The sequence below is a fragment of the Salarias fasciatus genome, chromosome 10 (genome assembly GCF_902148845.1).
Source record: "Salarias fasciatus chromosome 10, fSalaFa1.1, whole genome shotgun sequence".
NCBI classification, from domain to species: domain Eukaryota; kingdom Metazoa; phylum Chordata; class Actinopteri; order Blenniiformes; family Blenniidae; genus Salarias; species Salarias fasciatus.
In genome coordinates, this window is record NC_043754.1 from 23,566,790 (window position 1) to 23,589,775 (window position 22,986).

The 22,986-nt window shown below is 45.9% G+C and overlaps 2 protein-coding genes and 1 long non-coding RNA gene across 3 annotated transcripts; 1 reads left to right on the top strand and 2 right to left on the bottom strand.

Moving 5' to 3' along the window:
* LOC115395510 (Golgi SNAP receptor complex member 1-like) lies at positions 1 to 8,736 on the top strand. Its single transcript, XM_030101085.1, has 9 exons — positions 1 to 66; positions 1,043 to 1,169; positions 1,282 to 1,357; positions 1,957 to 2,064; positions 2,171 to 2,262; positions 4,570 to 4,644; positions 5,861 to 5,890; positions 6,048 to 6,130; positions 8,385 to 8,736. The coding sequence occupies exons 1-9, from the start codon at positions 24 to 26 to the stop codon at positions 8,507 to 8,509; spliced, it is 759 nt and encodes a 252-aa protein (XP_029956945.1). The 5' UTR covers positions 1 to 23; the 3' UTR covers positions 8,510 to 8,736.
* Positions 8,737 to 8,750: 14 nt separating this feature from the next.
* LOC115395512 (trafficking regulator of GLUT4 1-like) lies at positions 8,751 to 10,429 on the bottom strand. Its single transcript, XM_030101088.1, has 3 exons — positions 10,013 to 10,429; positions 9,713 to 9,839; positions 8,751 to 9,583 (listed from the first exon to the last, which is right to left on the bottom strand). The coding sequence occupies exons 1-3, from the start codon at positions 10,412 to 10,414 to the stop codon at positions 9,567 to 9,569; spliced, it is 546 nt and encodes a 181-aa protein (XP_029956948.1). The 5' UTR covers positions 10,415 to 10,429; the 3' UTR covers positions 8,751 to 9,566.
* A 4,552-nt stretch (positions 10,430 to 14,981) lies between these two features.
* LOC115395513 (uncharacterized) lies at positions 14,982 to 22,786 on the bottom strand. Its single transcript, XR_003932277.1, has 2 exons — positions 22,548 to 22,786; positions 14,982 to 15,427 (listed from the first exon to the last, which is right to left on the bottom strand). It is a non-coding gene; the product is annotated as an uncharacterized LOC115395513 (long non-coding RNA).
* Positions 22,787 to 22,986: the final 200 nt, after the last annotated feature.

A 22,986-nucleotide genomic window follows, 5' to 3' on the forward strand; every position in this document is an offset into this window, starting at 1 on the left:
CCTGCTTGACGGCTGCTGGTGACATGTCCACAACAAACATGGCGGCCGGCAGCAGCTACTGGGAAGGTACAGAAACCCACATCTTATTTAAAACCTAACATTTATCGTTCGCGATTATTCCTCCCTCTGACCAAAACCACTTTCAGCGGTTTACCCGCTGCGTCCCGCTGATAAACGGCGTCGTGTCGGGGCGCAGCTGTATTCAGCTAATTTCCAAGTTGACATGCTAGCCTGCTAGCTTCGAAGTTACAAAGTTCTGCCTCGACCATTAAAAGAGGAATTCTTGAATTCCATCCTTCCAGCTCACCGAGATTCTGACAAAGAGTGTTCAACTCCGCCGTTCTGTCTTCTGTTATAAGTTTAAACGATTAAATATGATGTAAAATAAATCAGAGCAACTTCTCTTTTTCCAAATCAGTGCAGAACAAATTAACCTTTTCAAGTGAATCACAGTGTTCATGTTTATGACTGTTGGAAAGTCATTTTATCACCTTTTCTTGATCAAAGTAGAAAATGTGTCCAACTACCTTCAGACAATTTAGGTGTGTATTTTTGTCTGAAGGTTTTCTTTAAACAATTCATTAAAATATTATCTATCTATCTATCTATCTATCTATCTATCTATCTATATATATATATATATATATATATATATATATATATATATATATACATACATATGTTTAATCCATGTAATTGTTGCTTGGTCTTGCAGTATTACATATGTTATGTTTATTTACCAACAGTATTCAATCTCATCTTAAAATAGAATTCAGAATGAACAATCCATAAATAATTCACCAGGTGACACACACTCACACCCATACATCACATCTGCAGGTTATTCAGAGTGACCAATTAACCTCATATGCATGTTTCTGGACTGTGGGAAGAAACCATAGTTCCTGGAGAAAATACGTATTTTGAATAGCTGAAGTATGCAGTACAAATCTAGTTTCCTTGATTTTCTGTTGCCTAGTTTCCTCAGTTTGAGGGTTTACCTGATGCGGGCTGTGACTTTGTTGCATCCGTTTCTGTTCAGATTTGCGGAAACAGGCCAGACAGCTGGAGAACGAGCTGGACCTGAAGCTGGTGTCCTTCAGTAAGCTCTGCACCAGTTACAGCGGCAGCAGCAGCAGCAGCCAGGGCCACCGTACCAGAGACAGCAGGTCAGCATCGCACTCATCACTCCCTTCTTATCCAGGATTAATACTCACATTAAATGTTTTCTCCTCTTACAGCCTATAAAGTGTTAACTGAGCTCTTCTTACCTTCTTTCAGGTCTGATTCTCTCGGGTCGTCTCATGACAATATGCTGGTGGCCATGACTGCTGAGCTGGAGCAGTTGTTGACAAATGTAAGTTATCTGTCTGTTATGGCAATTTTATTTAATAAAGGGCTTCCGCCGGTGAGTTCGTTTTGGTATCTTTTATTATGCTGTACAGCAGGAGAAGTCACGCAGTCAACAGAGTAACAGAGTGAGTTCTGCCCTCGCAGGGGCGTGCAAGCCTCTAATAACTATCTGCTACGTTCACTCCCAGGGGCCTTGACTGCACCCAGCCGTAGGCTGGACACAGGAAGACTCCCACGAGTGCCCGCAGCTGCTACGCTAAGATTATCAGGAAAAGTAAATTCTAGACAAAGCATTCGCGGTTCCCCACACATCTGAGTGTGTGAGCTACGGTTGTTTACAAAAATACCTCTGCGAGCACTACAAGTGAGAAAAAGCATGCATACATGAGAAATTTCCATTACACTGTCACACAGAAATGCTCACCAGCAGTTCTGCTCAAAATGTTTCCTCCAGTAGCTGCTGGCAGTGTTTTTCTGTTTGTTTCACAGCCGGACAGACGGATAGAATCACAATACACCACCATGATAATGTACAAATGTTTTACACTGATTTGAAAACTTTTTAGCATTGTTGTTTATGTTTATTTTATTGGTTTCCGTCAGCTGACAGGTGTGAATGAAAAAATGGTGGAATACATAAACATCCCTGGAGGAGTGTCACACAACGCTGCGCTGATGCACACTTTACAGAGACACAGGGATATTTTACAGGTACAGAATGTTAATTATGTTTGTCTTTGATTCACATTCTGATACAGTTATGTGTGAATATGCAGTTCTCAATGTTTTTTTGTTTTTTTTCTTAATAATTCCCCAGGACTACAGTCACGAGTTTCACAAAACCAAAAGTAACTTCCTCAGCCTGCGAGAGCGAGAGGACCTGCTGGGCTCAGTCCACAGAGACATCGAGTAAGTACCTTCAGACACTGCAAAGCAATAGAAAACGCTGTGTCCCTGGTGAAAACTGTATTTTCAGAACTGCTGATGAGACACATGGTTCAGTTTCACAGCAGTCATTCACATCGGTGTAGAAAAATTAGATTTCTTTTGTTATCATTGGATAAATATGATCTAATGATAAAAGATTGTATCTGGCTGAATTTATCGTGCAATTATCACGACAGCAACTACAGCTGTTTAAAGCCGTCAGTACATTTCACCTGCACTATGAATTGATTCATATTCGATGGGAGGTGAAATATTGCTGAAGCCTTGATTATTTTCTAGAAGACTTTAAGTCCACATTTAGTTGGAACCGCAGACGTCATAAAGGTAGACGTCTCATTCACGCTGCTGTGGATTGGAGCCGACGTGCCTGCATGGCGGCCATCTTGCCGGGGTGGACCTCGCTTCCACAGCACATTGAGGAGCGATATGTTTCATAATGGACGTGATCAAAAATCGATCAGTTTTCATCTTTTCTAGGTTATTATAAATAAACATCAGACATGGAGGAAACAGACACAAACAGAATGAAATGAACTCGAACTGTTCAGGCTGATTGAAATTTTCATTGAGAGAATTGGTTTAAGGATGTATATTGTACTTCATTGTTATTGATATCATGATTGTATAATTCTGATCATAGTCATTATTACCGGTATATCTATTACTATCACAATTATTATAATTAATATTGTTATATATTTAAATTTTATAATCACTATTATGGTTAGTATTACTATTATTATCTTTTAATCATCACAGTATTTCTGTTTCCATATTAATTATTATATTTTATTTTGATTATACTGTATACTGTATGTATATAGTATACAGTATAATCATATATATATATACTATAACATATGATATATACTGAAACTTAGTATATGATTATACTGAGTTTCAACATGATAAGATTGATAATTTTCATGGATTGTTACAAAACATGATCAGCAGGACTAAGGAATTTGTGTATTTAATGTATTTTAGCCTAAAGAGGGTCTCAGTTTAGTTATTTCACCAGTAAGCAGCTGTAAGCAGCTCTCTCCATGTTATTGTTTATCTACTCTTTGCCAGTGAAAAGTGATTCTACAGTGTCTGGTTTAATTAGAACATCCACAAGAGAGGCAAAAAAATCCAGCGTCTTTTCCAGTTATATTATTTTGTGTTTTGTTTTTGTAACATCCAAGCATCCTGTGTCAGAGCTACATGTGTGACGGGTTTAACAAATCAAACCGTTGGGAAATCTACGGAAAATTCAGTGAATAATTCCACTTTAAGATGAAAGAAAGCCTCTGACCTCTGTCGATGCACTCTGATCCACCTCGGTAAGATGGCGGCGCTTTAGGCACGCCTCTCCACCCTCAGCGAGGCAGCTGCTCAGCTGCCCCCCCTCCCCTGACCAGCAGGAGGCAGAACTGTTCTATCTACTGCTGGACGTCCTCCACCCTTCAGTACTCCATCATGTTTCATCCTCTAATAGGAGGCACCTCCCCTTATTAGCAGATCTCTCTCTCTCTCTCTCTCTCTCTCTCTCTCTCTCTCTCTCTCTCTCTCTCTCTCTCTCTCTCTCCTGGGACGTCCTTCCTAAGTGCCTCCTACAGTAAATCAAACCACAAGGCTTTCATTCAGCCCCAGCCGAGGGAGAGTGGTTACATCTGGCCCGCTGATGCACAGAAATGCTTCATCAGCGGGGAGAGGGACGGCTCGGCCGGTGGCCGGAGCGAACGAGAGAGAGAGCGAGAGAGAGACGCAGTTGTGCTCGTCTGACGTTGACTGATCGCAGAAAACCATGACGGCGAGTTTTCAGTAATTGACATGGAGCCGACAAGTGTGAGGAAATGGCGGAGGAGCAGAGCCGATGATGAACTGACTGGATGATCAGTCCAGAAAAAAGGGAGTGGATGGTGTAAATAAGAGACGGAGGACGGGGCTTTGGGTTCAGCTGAGCCACTCACTGAAAAGCTTTAACACAGGAAGCACATCAGCATCCAGGCTTCAGTTAAACAGGATTGAAATCAACGTTTTAGACTGAAATCGGGCGTCGGTTTGATCATCACTTCCTCAACATCTGTCTGCACCAGACAGGACGTCCCTACATCTGTTTCCACTGCTCTCCTGGTCATTGTACCACGACTGAAGTGTCATTTACACACCTGTTACAGTATCGAGACGTTAAAAGAAAAGACCAGAACTGGATGTTTTCTGTTTATACTCGGTTGCACAGTCCAGTCTTCCTTCACTCCATCTTTCCCCTCGTTTCTTTCTCAGGTCCTACAAGAGCAGCACGGGGGTGAACAACAGAAAGACGGAGCTCTTCCTGAAGGAGCACGAACATCTAAGAAAGTAAGTTTTCTTTTAGGAAAGTAGGACTACTGAGTTCAAAAGAGTTTACGGCCTCAGCTGAAACCCCATGCGTATTACACGCTGGACTTTGTTTACTCACTGTTTATACAATATAATGGGTAAAAAACTCGTCCTGAGATCATACAGAGTGAATCAAAGGTTTGTTCCACACCCTTCCTTTGCGAAAACACATTCCCCCCCCCATGTGAAGTCAAACAGATCATTGAGTGAGTAAAAAAATAAAAAAACACGTGAACAAAAGAGATACAGAGATGCCCAATGATTAAAGATTGAATGTAAAGAAGTCACCAATTAACCTCAAACACTTGTTTGCACTCAAGGAAAGCCCACTCCTGCACAGGGAGAACATGTAAACTCACACAGAAAGCCAGCCCAGGACAGGAGTGTGCTCACCACTGCACCACCATGCAGTAACAGAGTGATGACAGTGAGACTTAAAACATGTTAAAGTTAGGCTCAGTGCGACATTTTGACCAGAATCGGGAGTCAGGAAACATAAAACGGCTTTAAAGTGACGCATGATGCTTGAGGAGATGCAGCAGCACACGGGGGAAGTTGCGTCTTCTAGAAGAAGAAGTCAGATAAATGCCGCCGGCCGGCCTGTGGTTTCCAGCAGCTAATGAAGGCTGGGCAGAGAGCGGCTGGCAGCAGCAGCAGCAGCAGCAGCAGACGGAGGGAGGGAGGGAGGAAGCATAAAGCGCCGTATTGATTTCTCTCCTCCGGTGAACGTCAGACAGGAAGCTCGCCGCTCCGCCCTGGACCCAGCGCCGCGCTCCTCTGCCCGTCGCTAATGGCAGAAGCTCCCTCCGCTTCCCCGCGTTCTCCACGTTCTCGCCGGCCGCTTCGCTCTCAGGTGCCGAGAACAAATAACCGGAGTGACGTCAGCGCCTTAAAACTTGCATGTGCGCGCGGCGGGCGCATCGCGCACATTAAGTGACATTAATTGACTTTCCCCCCAGTCCTCCATTAACCAGCACTTTGTCCTCCCTGGTCGGAGGCAGGCCGAGTGCTTCTGTTATGATCGGTGCGGTTTGGTGAATCAGGGCTTCCCCTGCGTCCGGTGCTGCCGTTTTTCCCGACTCGCAATAAAACGCAGTCAGCGTGAGGCCGCTCCCAAAAGTTCATGTCAGGGAGGGTGGGAGTAGAACCTGACACCTGATCTCACAGCTGTCTGTTTCCTGCTTCATGTTCACAGCTCAGATCGACTTATTGACAATGCAATAAGGTAAGCTGCTTAATTGCTCTCTTCACCCTCCTCCTCCTCCTCTTCCTCCTCTCACTCACTCACCTGCATGTGCAAACATACCTCATCTTTTGATGATGATGATGATGGTGATGGTGATGATGATGATCCTCATCCCTCATGGTTTGTCTCCCTCCAGTATCGCCATGGCTACCAAAGAGAACATCACGTTTCAGCGTGGGATGCTGAAGTCCATCCAGACCAGGGTCACCACGCTGGCCAGTATCCTTTCAGCACCGACATCCCCGGTTTGACTCCGCGCTCGCAGCGTTTCTTCTGTTTTATGTAGGGTTTTTTTTTTTCCCAGGTCCACCAGCCTTCCTCCTACTTTCCACAAAACAGGCCTGTCCACTTAAACTGAACTCTAAATCCCTTCCATGCGATTATGTGAAGTAATCATCTCTCTTAAGGCCAGTACACACTACAGGATTTTTTCAATCTTCCTCGATTCAGAGACCACACACTAGAGAACAGATCGCACCCGATCTTCCTCTCCTGATCTTCTAGAAGATTCTTCATCAGAGAATCGGCTCCTCACTCTGCCAAATCTTGTGTATTCAAACATGACTTTGTGCGGTTTCCTTTCATTCCCGTGCTTACATTCATCTCCACTGTTAATAATAAGCGGAGCTCATTCACTCCCTCAGTTCATTCATTCACATCAGCGTCGCTCCTTCAGCCCCCCACCCTGTCTGCACACGGACTGTGAGGACCCTGTCAGAAAGTTTAAATGGTACAGTACAAAAGAGGGGAACATAGAATTTTCTGATAATTTACCCTCCACATTAGATATTTCATCTTATTAAAGTTTTTTTTAACCTTTGACTCCGTAGTGGAGCAGTACAAATAGTTATAGTAACAGTCTGTGACAAATGAAAGCTACTTTTTTAAATCACCAAATATCTTAATTCATTCTTTTTGTCCCCAGATTGGATAGTTTAAACCAGAATTGAGAGCTTTGATTAGGAAAAGTTTCATTATATGTCCACTCTGTCGCTCTGAAGGCACGGAGTCAGTGGAAGGTTTTTTTTTTTTTCTTTCATCCCGTGATGGTTAATAATGGTGATGAATTAAAACATTGGGATTATTGCAGGACTGGCAGAGATGCAGATGAATGTATCAGATCGGAGTTTGGATCTGCACTGCTGGGGTTAGGAGTTCTGACTTTTCTGTTTCACTGTCATATATAGTGAATATATTTCACAGACATACATATACATATATGTCAGGTTTGCTCTGAGCTGATTGGCTCCTCTTGCCTCTCGGAGCGCACCACACACTACAGGATTTGCGATCGGAAATATTAAACATGTTCTTTTGTCATGTCAAGAAACTTTAAGGTTAGTCGAGCGCTACTAAAAGAGCGAGGAAGGACTTCCCCTCTTCTGTGCATGTACATGGATGCAAGCCACAGGCAGAGTGTTTCACTAAGCTGCAGTTACGCCCAAGGCCTGCAGGGGCCGTTGTTTCGCATGAAATGTGCAAACTCCTTAAAGGAATACTCAGAAGATTTTGGACCCACGCCCTATCACTATCATTGACAAAGTGAGACAAGCTCATAAATACCTTTTTTGTGTCTGTGCGTCCAGTGGCTGGCTCCCAGCTGTTAGCATCATAGTTAGCTTAGCTCAATTGCTGGAGGTGAATAGGAGTCAGAGCCGGACTGACGAAAGTGGACAAAATACTCCTTCCAGTGGTCCAGGGGACGGCGTATTAGCACGTGAAGTAAATCCGAATGGTTATGAAACATTTTAAAAGACGTGTTTTCTTTTCAATCCGTTAAAATAACGTTTTGATACATAGAGATCTGCACAAGCATAGTGCTCCGCGGAAGGATATACCGGAGCACAGCGGCTGAGTCTGTGGCTTCTGCTGTTATACACACACACACACACACACACACATATATGTGTATATATATATAATTTTATTTTTAAATATTTTTAGGATAATTTTGAAGAATCTTTTTTAATGGAGAATTTTAACATTTTAACTATATATATATAAAACTTTTAATTTTCCTTTACTTTTCCATATTTAATGACATTATTCACAAGCATTCTTCCTCACAGCCAGTCATTTGCTGTAAAGCAGGAGAGATTTTCTAACACTCAAACTGCAGGAATGCACAGATCGCCGGTGTGATATACATATTTGAAGGGAATGCAAAATAAATATTAAAGGAGATGCTTGCATTCAGATCTCTGGTGATACTTTTCCACAAAAAGCTTCTTCATTTGAAATCAATAGAAAAAGAAATAACTCAAAGAAAAATCATTTGGCCGTCTCTTTGAGAGAGCTTTTTTTTTAAAATAACTGAATTTGTTTCAGGTGTAATTGCTAATTCTGAGGCTTCAGAGCAAAATTCTACAGAATGATCAATGGCTGAGCAGTGGGATTCCTCCTGCCTGATGGGGAGAGGAGCCCAGTTTGGATCGGAATTATTTTTCCTTCACCACACTCTCTCGCCTCTCAGATCGCTTCCCTGCCATCAACAGCCTCATCCAGAAAATCAATTTGCGCAAGAGGCGGGACTCTCTGCTCCTGGGCGGCGTGATCGGCGTCTGCACCATCCTCCTGTTGCTCTACACTTTCCACTGACCGGACTGGAGGGCGCTCCGCTCAAGTATTTCCAAGAAACCTTCGTGCTTTTATATGTTGCTCCTGAATTTACCCTTCTCTCTTTTGAACTGTCAAAACAAAATGGTTAAAAACTGGTATTTATTTGATGAAAGCTGGTGTTGTTTCCATGTGCGCTGCCTGCACTCTGTCCTCCTCTTTCTACGTGTTCATGTTTTGTTAAATAAAGGCGACGGGTTCACGCTCAGGTCAGTCATGCTCATTCACGTTTATTTCAGACATGCAGAACTATGGCACGGGAAACCACTCGTACAGTATAAATGTATAGAAACATGAGCATCGGGGAGCCGCCGTCGGTGCATACAGGAGGGCGGCGGCCCCGTTCAGACCTTGCAGTATATTGTAAACATAATGAGGTACAGACATCCAGAGTCCCAAAAACAGGAAGTCGGTTCAGTTCTACCGCGTGAGAAGGCGAAGCAACACATCACACCATGACCGCAGGGGGGCTTTGCTGTGGTGGATACACAGGTGGTGTGAACAGTGTATGAAAACGGCTTATAAATACCCAGAGTCCCACAGAGAGACGAGCCGCTCTCTATTTCTTTAGTGGATATCAGGGAGGGAAGCCGGAGCAGGCAGTGTGACGTTACAGACCAGAGGAGTGTTAAACCCGTGTTTTTAAAGATCCTCCCATCACAATTTCCAATGATCAGTGTGTGTGTGTGTGTGTATGTGTGTGTGTGTGTGTGTGTGTGTGTGTGTGTGTGTCCGACGCTTCAGTCAGTAAGTTGCAGTGTGTCCACAGTGACCGTGTGCAGCCGTTCTTCTCCTTCCGTCCGTGGTTCCTGAGTTTCTGGGGTTTTCAGGCAAAGAGAAATGGAATGCGACTTCTTTCCTCCTCCAACTTCTTCTTTTTTTTAAGTTCATAGCAGAAATAACAATAGTTTGTAAATTACAGTCACTTGAGTTTGATTTTGTGCTTTTTTTTTCTTCTTCAAACTTGACCCTCTCCTCCTCTTCCTCCCAATCCTCCTCTTGTGCAAATTTGAGATCAGATGAAGTTAAAGGAGGGTGTTTAGAATGCCTTCGTCTCTGACAGAAAGGCAGAAAGAAGAAACAAAACAAAAGGTGTTAGGAACGCCAGTGTTCCGACAGAGTGTGTGTGTGTGTGTGTGTGTGTGTGAGGGAGTGTGTGTGGGTGTGTGTGTTCTTCCTCCATACCTATTGTTAACACGATGAAGATGATGACAGCCACACCCAGCAGCATGGCCAGGATGCTGAGCAGCATCGACAGACGCGCGTACTTCCGAGCGCCTTCTAAATCTCCTGTGTGGAGAACAGACCTCGACTGAGGAAGAAAAGGAAAGATGGTGAATTATTTAAAGGCAGTAGCCAAAAAAAAAAAAAAAAACAGGAAAAAAAACACGTGCAATAAAGAAACAAAAGAGTCAAACCCAGAAAGTTTTTGGATGTGTGAATAAAGTTTATGCTGTATTTCCTTTTTTGGAAAGTAGAACTCACCACATTAGCAAACCACAGGGCGCAGATGTTGAGCGGCACGGCGGGGCAGAAGCAGGACAGCACGGCCAGCCAGAGGTAAGCCTGGGGCGCGGACCCGGGCGGCACCGGGGAGGGCAGCGGGCCCAGGCTGAGCCGGGACGTGGACCGGGGCGGGGTGGGCAGCTGGCCCACGGAGCCGGACTTCAGGGGCGACCGGTGCCCGTTCTGCTCGGCGTCCAGGGAGCGCACGCTGCCGCGCATGTTGAGGGAGAAGGAGTCGGACGGCTTGAGGTTGCTCTGGCCGCTGGGCTCGGCGGCCGACGCGCTCAGCAGCTTCTCCGTGTCCTGGAAGCCCACCGGGTTGGAGACCTCCCGCTCCCCCAGGGCGCTCTTCCCGTAGGCGGAATCCGTGTTGATGGCCATCTCTAGACGGTGGGAGTTTTCTCCACTTCCTCCTGTGTGCGTGGCCGAGCCGCTTCCCTGTGGATGGAGACGCTGGAGAGTCCTTCCTTCAGATGTTCTCCATTGGGTCTCATCAGATTAAATGTCTTAAATTCGGAGAGCCTGACGCCGACGAGCTCAGCTATTTAATTAAGCAGTCTAACTTCATCAAGATGCCTTATTGATGAGCGAGATGTTATTGATGTCTGAGTCCCTCTCCAGTTGAGTTGGCGGTGTGCGTCTGGACTCACGCCTCGCTCTTTACCCCCCACCCCCCTGGATGGATTATGTAGTGAGGTATTACCGCATCCCTTACTCCTCCACAGCAGCATCCCCGGTGCCGGAGGCCTGCTTATGCGCTGAGCGAGGCGTGTGACAGTGCAAAAACAACAATTAAACCTCCTCTGAAGTGAACGCGCGCGGTGCGTAAAAGCTTTCCATTTACGCGCGGGAGCAGCAGCTGGATCAGCATATGGGACGGAGAGAGGGGTGCAGAGGGACAGTCCACACTGGACCACAGGCTTTTCTCCTCATTCTCCACTGCCGACTCAGACAGTCCTGGAAACCTGAATTCAGCCTTTCAAGCTTTCCAGGTGACCCATCAATCCAGTGGCTTTCATACCTGAGGAAGGTATGACTTTCATCAAGTTTACAAGACACCACGAATCAATAAAGCTGTGACAGCTGTGCAAACTTCAATTCCTTATTTGACATTTTGCCAAAAGCCTTCATGTGATGCAATATCTGCAGCCCCACTGAAAGCAAACCTCTCCATCAGTGTTTCGGTAAAAGAGTTCATATCCTGATGTTGTGAAAGCTACGCTGGCTTTCTGCTGTGGATATCATCATGGAAAATTTTAGACATTTTTGATCAATTATGGACTCCTGTTGTATAATCTGTTTGGAAAGTATATCTTTGTTTCTTTCCCCAGTTGATGAGACATCCACAGCTATAGGCAGTTTTTGCATTTTGATCACGGCGACTCTGGCGTGTGTAGAATGGACGAGGTGGAAAGAGTACTGAAAATTTGTACTCGAGTACAAGTACAGTTACATTGTTTAAATTGTACTCAATTACATGTAAATGTACCAAGTAAGAGTACAATCATGGGTATTTTTAATTCAGAATTGGTTCATTCCAAACTAAACAATTCTGAATTATATTAAGAGTTTTGTGTTTACATGGGAAAAATGAAGGATTTAATCCTCTTTTATGCCGGGAGTTGTGAAGCGTTCTGATTGGACAGGGGGAGACCGTGATATAGTGACGTCAACCGGAAGTAAACAAGCATGGTGTTAGTGAATTTTCTCTCTTTCCTTCTCGAGTAACTTTGATGCTACAGTTTTGAAGATGTCCTCACTGTGATGCGTCTGTCCATCCGCTCTTTTCATTTGATCCATTTCTCCTGTGGCCCCGTTAAGTAAATTGCCTCTGTAACAGGGAATATATGGTGTAGTACATTCCACTTGCATGATTCTAATCCTTTTTGTGTGGTTCAGTGGCCCCCTCTCCGGGGTGGGGGTGCGTAACATTTTGGTTGCATGTCGTCAGTTCCGGAGTGACGCTCACGAGGTAGGTCGCACAAGACCACGCTGGCTTCCAAAATCTCATTTACGGACATATTTTCAGTTAATTTCTTCATTTATGTATATTATTTTGAGTTGTACTGTTATGTTGACATTTTGTTTAGGTTGTAAGTGTGAGTAATGTAAGTATTATGTTCTCTGTTAGTGTCCCATGTGAAAGCCACCTGCGCTCCTGATCGCGTGTTATCCTTTTTCTGTTACCAGAATAAACCCGGAACCAGCCCGATTATTTGTCTCTTTACTGATAAAAAAAACACAACGCAGAGTAAAAACTAAACCATCCAGGGCGCCTGATTATGGTTACACCTCCATATGAATGGAGCCGCGGGCCGCCATCTTGGAATATTAAGTCATCGCGACGGGCGGGCATGCGCAGAACGACCGCAATAAAGTCGCAACTAATTAATAAATACTTCCTCTCCCAAAGGAGAATACACTTTCCAGTTTATTCACATTTAAGTTTAATTCTGGACGAAGTTTTCAGGTGTTCACGTGGTCATTTTAGAGCAGAATTAAACTTTATTTAAAATAAACAAGAGTACAATGTTAAAAAATCTCAAAAACTACACAGATTATTATTAATTTATTAATTAATTTAATTCTGGACGAAGTTTTCAGGTGTTCACGTGGTCATTTTAGAGCAGAATTAAACTTTATTTAAAATAAACAAGAGTACAATGTTAAAAAATCTCAAAAACTACACAGATTATTATTTTCTAACCAATGGAATTTTTATTGTGTCATCAACAGTGTTACAAATACAATTCAGCTGCTTTAATTCGTTGCTGAAATACACAATTATTCATGTCTTGTTCATTAATTTGTAATTCTTGTTTCAGATCCATTCAGGAGATGATTTTCGCCATAGACAAATGAACAGGGCAATTCTTTGTGGTTACAGGGAAGAACTGTGAGTCGAAATAATCTGTATGCAAGTGGTTGTTATTCTGTGCCCACGGTGCACTTTGTTATTGTTGGTATTGGTGTAGTTGGATTTGATGTTACCTGTTACTCAAATGACTGCAATCTTCAGTATTGACAACCTGTAAAGTTGTGTTGGTCCGGTTATATTTTCTTCCAGTTAATAATTGCATTTCTTGTAACTGTGCGTTTATATGGCTTGGACATTGCAAATTGAAATTTAAGAACTCCCTAGGCCTATGTGTTTGAGTGTATAACAATGTGCATAAAGCCAGAGACTATTTGAGTGAGAACCCTGGCGTACAGGAAGTTTGGTCCTGGCTGTGGGCCAACCATGAACTACTGACCTGTGAATAACAACAGGAACCATTAGTATTGTGAGCATTTTTTTTTTTTTTAGATAAAAAATGAGTTTGATAAAAACTAATGCGAGCGTTTCTGTTTTTACTTTTCCTTCATTGGACAGAGCCATGTTGAAAAAAAAAGAAAAAAGTTTGGGCCTGACTCGCTGGTTTTTCTGCACCGCGGAGCTCATGCGCCATCTGGTGGCGAAACCTTGATATTACAACCACAAACAGCCGCTGATTAGTTTGAGGAAATATTACTGACAATAAATAGAGTAAAAGCTGGGATGGACTTCAAATGAACAAAATACTAACCTGACTAAACTAGAAAACTGTGTCGCAGCAGGACAAATCCTGTAAAAACAGAACATACAGGAATCCAAACATGCCAACACTGAGGAAAAGAGTTGGGTTGGTTCGCTGCACTCACATCATCTCCACCCTGATGGAAACAAAATGACTGTAATGAGCCTTTAATCCATAGTGACGATGAAATGTGCTACAATGTTCCTTCAAAACGGACTCTCCAGCCTTTATGAAGCCAAACATGTTTGTTTCATATTAACTGCAATCCAAGACTATATATTCATTTTTTTTTTAATTTCGTGCCACAAAATTCAGTTATACAAATTATACATTTTAATGTTCATGACTTACAAAAAATGAAAAAATATGGCTCTTTCACCGCTTAAATTATATTATGGAGAAAATAGCTTTTACATTTCTTTTTTGACGCATGAATTAATGGATCTGTTAATTATTCTCTCTGCACAGACTTGCAATAGTTGTTTATCATTTTCTAATCAATGTGGTTGTACCTGTACACTCTTTAAAAGATGATTCTAACACTGTAAACACTAAAGTAAAGTTACTTTTTATGCTTCATCACAACAGTTAAATTACACAGAAGATCTAGAGTATATTTTTTTTTATGCTAAAAATTTGGTAAAAGAGTGAATATTCATTAATATACATTAGATGAAGATGTAAATGCAGGCTGCTTGTTCCTGAAAGAACAGCTGAGTGTGGACAGATGGAGGATGGTCCTCCGAGCGCTGCGACGCCGAGTGGTGACATTTAGGAACTACAACACAGACTCAAAGTTGTGAATGCAGAAGTCCTCAACTTTGGACAGGCTGAGACTGAAGCGATTCCTGTTTTCCTCTTTCTCTTCTTGTTAAATGTTCTCAGCTTGCAGTCATCGAGCCACTTTGACCCTCAGAAACTCCTGCCAACCCCCCCCCCCCCCCCCCCCCTCCCCGGTTTGATAATCCTGTGATTTCACCAGTGAACCTGCTGTGAAGGAATTCCTTGGAGCAGGCGGCGACGCCTCCCGGCCATGAAAAGCAGACGTTAGGTAAGGCCTGCTTTTCTCCTCCTCCCTCTGGATGATATGTAACAGCAGTCTGAGTTCACGCAGGACAGCCGCCTCATTTGCCGAGTGAGAACAAAGACTGAGAACTCGCTGCATGTCTGACTCCACTTACCACTGTGCCATCCGCACATCTTAATCCACTCTGATCTATTGTGTGGTTCTTCAACAGGAACACCCGGCAGAAAGGTGCAACACATTTTCTCTGCACTATTGTGTGCGTCCTTCTGAGCAGGTTGTTATTTTTGGACTGGAGAGCCTTCAGAGCTGGTATGTGTTTTATTGTCTGCGGTGTGCAGCTGACGACAATAAAGCTCACGCCTGAGAAAATAGTCAGTTCTTTATTGTAAGAAGGAAACACACACACACAGACACACACGAGACAAAAATGTTGGTATTTCCAGAGAGAACAAGACATTTTTTAAGTATAAAATAAATATTTTGAAGAGGAAATACACCAGGAAGGCAAACGCTCCAGGCTGAGGTGGTGAGGGTTCAGGCTGACTCCTGAGAGTGTGAAGCGTCGTCTTCCTCGTGGCGTTCCCAGCAGCCCCCCTCCCCCCCCCCTCATCCGCTTCCTCTCCCGGGGCTCGTCCGGGGCAGGGCTGACCAGAGCAGTTCTTCAGCTGGCAGCTTTAGCATGTGTACAGGAACATAAAGCTTGCCAGTGAAGAACCGCCGTGCGTCAGCCGTCCGGGCGCCGACGGCGAGGGAGCGCCGGGACGAGGCTCCAAGGCCCCAAGGCTCCGAGGCCGCAAGGTGCACACGGTTCTGCAGAGAGAGAGAGAGAGAGAGAGAGAGGAGGAAGAAGATGCTGGTTTCACTCAGAGCGTCCTGCTCGGCGGCGTGGGCTGGAGGCGGCCCGGCCGCGGCGTGTGCGATCAGCTGTGAGTCAGTGTGTGAAATGAGCCGATATGTAAGAACGCCCGGGGAGACGCGCACAGCATCGTGCGTCAGATGGCCGGGAGGGAAGCAGGAAGCAGCAGCGGCGGCGGCGGCGGCGGCTCCGCTTCGCCTCTGCATGCAGCGCACTGCCAGCGAGAGATTCTTAGATATTCTCTTTGGTTGTGACTCTGAAAATCACAGGACGGCCTCTTGGAAAATCATCTCTCTCTCTCTTTTTTTTCTCTCTTTTTTTTTTTTTTTTTGTCAGTTACCGTGGTTACAGAGGATGAGCAAAAAGCGAGGAAGATTAAAGGACAGCCTGTACATGAAAGCAGAAATCCGATCAGAACTCCAAACAGCTGTTTGTGTGTGAAGTCCTGAAGTACGCGTTGAGGTGTTTTCCTGAGACGAAACACTCCTGATTCATGATTTACTGTACGGGAGTCAAATTAAAGTGGTCCCGGTGACCCCAGGAGCGCTTTATGTCCAAACTGTGATCCCTGGAGCTGAAATCAAATTACAATGTTAGGATGGACGTTCATCCATTCATCAGTCCTACAGGCTGCGCCGTGGACCGGTCTGCAGTCCAGGCCAGGGCCAGAGACTCCAACACCACTGGGGCTGAATCCATACGGATTTGTTCGTTTTTAAACTTGATTCATAAATTTTTTAGCTTTAAATTTTTCATTTTATAGAAAAAAAATGTCATATTAGCCAAGTTTTAAGACCAAAACAGTCGACTTGAAGCTGCTGTCCCCAAGATTTCCAGACGTTCTTGAACCCTGTCCCTCCATTCATAACTTCACTGCGTTAACCTCTGCGATCCCCTCAGCTCCTCACGGCTTTACTCTCCTCGCACGGTGGATCAGGTCGAACCTGTATCTGAGCTCAGATCTCAGATCTCCACCCGGCCTTCATCTAGGACTGTCCTTAGTGTTTGAGTTGTTTTGAGCACTAATTCCTCAAGTTTTGTGTTAACACGTGGTTGACAACTGTGGACGGTCAGATTATATCAAATCTTGAAAAAAAAAAACCAGAGAGTTTCCAGGAGATAAATCCTCATGAATACCAGCAAAAGCGTATTAATCAAGCTCTGCTAATAAATGGAAACACATTGCTATGAATTCTTCATCCAGTAAGTCACTATGTACGGTTCTTCTGCTTTTTCAAAATAAGAGAAACTGTTAAAAGTTAATGACAATTACTAAAGATACCGTTTCTCTGAACATAACACATTTTAAATGATATGAGGAAAAACTAGACTGGGAAATTTTCATATCTGTTACAAGTCGTGAAATATTAATTTAACTAAATTTGCACTTTCCAAATTACAGATAAATGTCATGGACGTTGATTTACACAGGTCTTTAAATGCTTCAAAATAGTAAAAAAAGTACAGCCAGTAGTGAAAACACACATTTTTAAGCATACTTAACAAAGTACCTGATAAATTATTCATATTTAAGTCTTTACTTTGTCTTTTTAGCCGAGTTTTGACTTGATCATCTTTATATAATCTTTTAACTTTTTAAGATAGAATTTTAATCCGCTTGATTCGTCTAAATCATTTGTCATCAATCATAAGTTTTTAAAATTATTTCAGGTTTTTTTTTCTTCATATAAAGCAAAGAGCTTTTCAAATATCGGTTTAAAAACATCTTTTTCAGCTTATATTGGCCTTTTATGTCTCATTTCATCTTCTGACACGACTGGATTCGCCTCACTTTTTCCTTATTATTATGAGACTCTTTGATCATCTTGAGAAAAATGGAAAAGCTTCAAAAGCCCCATTTATTTATTTATTTTTTAACTCCGTTTCTTTTGCTCCCTTCATGTTTTCTTTCTTGTTTAAAGTCGCCCGACTCGAACGGATGTGCGGATATCAAACTTCTGCACATCCGTTTAAAATCAGGTGAAGGTCGACGAAGGAAAAGAACACCGAAAGTCTGAAAAGTGACCACTGGAAGTCAACGAGGCGCAAAGCAAAAGCAGACTTGTGCTTTTCCTCGAAGAATGCAGTCTGGACGCGATCTTGAGCCGCTGAGGACATGTTCCACTGCTCCGCTTGACGATGAGTAACACATGCTGTACATTCCTGCAGCACAGAGAGCCAGAATAATCTTAGGTATTTGAGAGCCCTGCAGCATTTAGGCCGTGCACGGCGAGGGGGGGGGTTATGATCATCAGGAATCAGAGAAACGCTGCAGACACGGCCTCGGGAGGGGAAACCTGTCGTCTCACACGTAGTTTAGACTTCGCTTGAACATCGAGGCCTTTTCTCCAGACCCATGACTTCCCAGGACAACCTTCAGGGTGTGCCCGGAACAAAAGGACGGAGTCCTCTGACCTTTGACCGTAAAAACAACTAAAACCACCCTCCATTGCTTTCCAGCTAGCCTCATATTTTCTGTATTTTCTCGGTTTTAATGATCTTGGTTATCCGCCAGCCTCCCTCACGTTGTCGTCTCCTTCTTCTAGTAATTTCCTGTGCGGGAGCTGCCACAGCCAATCGTCTCCCTCCGTCCCCCTCTGCCTCCCGTGTCCTCCTGAGCATCGGCTCCATCCTCAGCATCCTTTTCCCCTCGCAGCTGTCACAAATCTCCCCTACATGCATGACCAGGCCTCCACTTCCACCATGTAACGAGACGCGTTTCCCACTCCCGGACTCCAACCCGGAGCCCATTACTGTCGGGGGGAGCGCAGTCTGCTCCCGTTCGAGGTTCATTAGTGGAATGAGGAGCCGAGCGTTCCCCGCTCTTCCTCCTATAGGATCCAGAACGGCCATTGTTTTCCTCCTTCTTTAAACAGCCTCCGCCCCTCATGTTTATTTGTCTAGTTTGCCTGAACTCATGGACTTTGTGTTGAGCTTTAAGGCACGCATTCCGACATTCCTGAAAACCTCTAAAGAAAAAAAAACCCCTCCAAAATCTGCTTGACAACAAGCAGTGTAGTTCTTAACATCTTATTAGTCTTCTCGGTTGCAAACTTCATGAAACTGTTTATCCAGGGAGGAGAGCCACGTTAATCCTGAACAAACAGCCTCCTTACGGCGGCGGCGCACAAGACGTTTCACTCCTCCGTCACTATTTAGCAGCCTTTGATGAACGTCATCTTGAATTTAAAAGAGTCGTCTGTCAAGTTTCACAAGCAAGAATCAATCCAAAAAGCTTGTGATATCCGTAACATCGATAACAGGCAATAGCTGGGGTTTTAGCGGGTTCGTAATTAGTTTTATATCCATGTTGTGTATCCGTGGTGGAACACTTTCTGGGCTTCAGACTTCCAGCATCGCATCCGGCCACAGTGGAATGAGCTGAAAGGTGTGTCCGACGCTGCAGTTGTGAATCACAAATAAGTGCTGTTAGCTTCGCACGCACACATTAAACCCTGGAGTGCAACGCAACTGCTGCCGCTGCGAGCACATCTTCAGAAATTATAAAATCAATGAACGCTTCGGAAAAACTGCACACTCTGGGCTCACGGGGGTCTGTCTGCAGCCCCCCCACTGTATAAAAACATATAGTTTCTGCTTCAGTGTGTAAGATGGAGGATCTGTGAGGTGGGTGTGTCCACGGCTGGATCATCAAACCCAGAAAAAAAATGACTCTTTATGTGATTAGAAGTCAATTCAGTTAGTCTAATTATGCTTGGAGAGGCTACAACAAATGTCTGATTATGTGATTTTATCACACTCATGTGTGCAGCGAGTCACTTGAACATCAGCTGGTTTGAACATCAAGGTACCTCGTGAAAACTCCCCCTGTTCTACAGAGAGGTTTTCGTTTTATCAAAAAAAAGAAAAGACAAGAGAAAAGGAGGCCACACCTTGTCTTCAGCATCCAGCAGTCCTCATGCAGTCACAATCGAGAGGCGCCGGACAGAGGACGAGCAACGGCCAACAACTGATCCCGATCAAAACTGATCCCTGCTACATGGAATGCGTTTGTTTTTGGATTAATTCTAACCGTCACTCAATAGACTGTTCATATCGATAGCCGGTGTTGGTTCATATTTGGTTAAAAAAAAAAAAAGGTAATTAAGAATATTCGTTTGTACAACAAGGTTTCCTGCACAACAAACAAAAAGCGAAATCGTGTAACCTTCATTACAACTGATCTGATCAGAACTGAACCTGATCTGATGTGAGCAGCAGCAGGTTTGAAACCGGTTGAGAGGAGGACGTGATCCGTCGTGCTGCTACAGCAGGGACGTGTGTGTGAGAGAGTGAATGGATCCCGGGATGAGTACATACAGTACGAGTCCTCGGGCCGCGGACGCGTCCGCCACGGCCTCAGACTGGAAGTGAATCAGTTATTTGTTCGGCGGCGCGGAGCCACTCCCTCCACAAACAGCCACTCTGTATCTTTACATCCACAAAGACGGCCAGTGTGGAGGCCCTCGCTGCTTCCTCTCCATCCAGCCTTTCCCGGCTCATCTCTGTCCCACCATCTTTCATGTGCTTGCCCTTCACCTCCTCCTATCTCCCATCGTCTCTTCGTTTTCCTCGTCTCTCGCTCTCTTCTCGGTCAGATCAGACTGTCCTGCATTCCTCACATTCCAGCTGCGTATGTTAGAAATTCCATCCGGCTGCTGTGGGCTCGCACGCTCTCCTCCACTCCTTCTTTTCCGTCCCTCTCTCTCGCTCTCCTCGCCCGTCCCCTGGTCTACATCTGGTCTGCGCCGGACGGGAGCCGCGGCGTCGGGCTGACCCCTCGCCCTCCCTCGGCCTCAAACCCAGAAGCCGAGCCGGTGGACGCACCGGGACTCTGTCTCCAGTGTGGCTAAAAGAGAGACGAGGCACGGTGTGCTGCTTATCTGAGGCGAGGTTGAGAAAGAGGAAAGACACACTCCGGTGGCCGGGGCAGGATGTGTGTGTGTCCGAGAGAAACGGGAAGAGCGGCGTGTAAACAGCAGGATATTAATGAACCCCGCACGCATGCTTTAGCGCTCAGCCGCAGCCGCGAAGGCTCCCGGCTGGAAATAGAAGATAAGGCGGCGAGCGGCAATGCAAGATGGAGGCCTCGTGTCGTGAAGACACACAAAGGCTCTGGGCGCGACCTTTCCACGGCGGGGGTCACGGCGTCGTGCCGCCCAGAGGCTTTCATAACGCCGCTGCAGCCGCGTGACTGGAAACGCGCGGCGAGTAAACGGCCCGCGCATCCGTCCAGGTGCATTCCTGGGCCGAGGGCGTGGCGCGGCGGCGCAGGGCGTCCGCCGGCCCAGAGCGCAGTCTGTAACAGAGCCTGGGAACGGGGGACAAAGACAGGGGAAGGGCGGCGGCACGGGCTGCAGAGAGCTCCTCTCAACGCTCCGCTGCTCCGACCTTAAAGGCGATCTGACGTTAACCCGGGGATCACTGGATCCCGGGCGGAGCCTCTGGGCGCCGTTCTGGATTCATAACACTGCCGGGGAGTCCAGGCGGTGTGCAGCATGAGGCCTGTAAGCCCGTCCTCAGGCACTCTGTGCCATTTTGTTTCAAGGAACTGGATTTCTTCTCTTTTCTTCTTCTTCTTCTTCCTCAGTGAACCTACATAACACATCCCTTCTTGCCCCATCCTCCATGACAAGGCACGCAGCAGGAATGAAGGGTGTAACCCAAGTTGAGCAAGATGGCTTCACTTCTGCTAATGTAGGCAATAAAAGAGCACCGGGGGGGCGGGGGGGGGGGGGGGGGCTGCGTGTTCTGCCTGGATGCGAAGCGACCGGCACATGTAGACGAGACGGGCGGCGTTTTAAGTGCGATCCTGTCACCGCCATGTGATCCTCATTGACACGGCGGCTTATGTCACCCGCTGGATTGCAGTGGCACAAACGCAGCTCGTGACAGAGTCGGCTGCGCATTCCTACCAGCACACTGAACTCTGGCTGTACAATTATGTAAGACGGGCTCCATCGATGGAACATGCACTACAGTAAGCCCCCCCCTCCACCCTCCACCTCCTCCCCCACCCCTAACCATTTACCCCAGAGAAAAACTGCTTATACATGAATGCACCTTGCTGTTAAAATGCTTTATATAAGTGTACAAGCCGATGAAGAATTGTGTATACATACAGAGGAGGGGGGGCTTGAGAGCAGGACAAGGAGGCCTAAATACTTTGTTACGTCACCTGCCTCAGGAATGTTTCCCTGATCCTCCTAAACACTCACACTTGACATATTAGTGCCTGAAAGTCGCGTTTCATCTGGGGGAATCGTCCTCCTCGGCCGTCACCCTGGTTTTCACCTATCCCCTACTCCAGCACAGGCTTCCTCCTCGGCCTGTCATGAACTCGGCACATTTCAGGAGGCTCTGAATGCTAAGTCAAGTTGGGATCAGCGCAGCGCTGACCTCTGGCCGAGGCGTTAACAAATCCAACATTCTGAATGGCATCCGGACGCGGTGACAGGTAGCAGGGGTCAACGTGGAAAAGAACAAGCTGTCCGAGCATCTCTTCAGCCCTCCTGACTAACGAAGGCGTAACTCAAGCTTCTTTAACACATTTTATGCAGCTCTTCTAACTGCTGCCAGCCTCTTTTTTTCTTTCCCAGCCGGTAAATGAGTGAGGAAATACTCCACGCAGCACTGTAACAAACCCTCCGCCCACGGTGTCAGCGCCAGTCATCCTAATGTAAATTAAATGCTTGCAGGTAGAGAGGAAGGGGGGGGGGGGAGGAAATGTCACATTTCTAGGGGTGCCCATGAGCAAGCCCCCCTCCCCTCCCCTCCCCTCCCCCTGCACTGTCACCGGGCCTGGCCACATACACAGGCCCTGCAAAGCTACACACCCCCGAGGAGAACGTGCAGGGAAGCTCCCCGCTGGGAAGCTGGAACCAGACCTGCAGAGGGGGGAATCTTCCAGCCGCATGAAGTCCTGTTAAGGACGAGCTTTTTTTTTTTTTTTTCGCAAGCAAAACTGGGTCATGAAGCCGCCACAGGCTGAAGCAGGCGGACAGGAAGACGCCTTTTTTCTTTTTTCTTTTTCAGCCAGCGGAGACGCACAGAGTGAAAAGTACTACGCCCCACCTTGAGCACCGGCTCCGGCTCCGCTCCGGCTCCGGCCCCGGCCCGTCGGAACGCTCCAGCGGAGTTCAGCTCAGCAGCCTCGCCCACCGCTCGGCGGAGAGTCCCGGAGCTCCAGCAGGGTGTGTCGCTTGCCCGCGCGCTCGCCTGGTTTACGGTCCACGCGGGGTTAATGAGGTGTGACAGCGCTCGTGGATGTGGAGCCTTTTTATCGCAGCGGCAGTGAAGCAGGCTGCGCAGGACTTCAGCCCCTTTTACACAACTCCTGCCCCGTCCTCCCTCCCTCCCTCTCTCTCTCTCTCCCTCCCTCTCTCTCCCTCCCTCCCTCTCTCTCTCTCTCTCTCTCCCTCTCTCTCTCGCTCTCTCTCTCGCTCTCTCTCTCGCTCTGTCACACACCCAGGCCAGACACGCACACGCACACCCGGCTTCCCACTCCGATCAG

Coding starts and splice junctions, on each gene's coding strand:
- LOC115395510 (XM_030101085.1), top strand. CDS start 24: ATGTCCACAACAAACATGGCGGCCGGCAGCAGCTACTGGGAAG. Junction 5,891..6,047: donor CTTATTGACAATGCAATAAG/GTAAGCTGCTTA, acceptor GTCTCCCTCCAG/TATCGCCATGGCTACCAAAG. Junction 6,131..8,384: donor CAGGGTCACCACGCTGGCCA/GTATCCTTTCAG, acceptor CTCGCCTCTCAG/ATCGCTTCCCTGCCATCAAC.
- LOC115395512 (XM_030101088.1), bottom strand. CDS start 10,414: ATGGCCATCAACACGGATTCCGCCTACGGGAAGAGCGCCCTGGGGGAG. Junction 9,840..10,012: donor CCCTGTGGTTTGCTAATGTG/GTGAGTTCTACT, acceptor TTTCTTCCTCAG/TCGAGGTCTGTTCTCCACAC.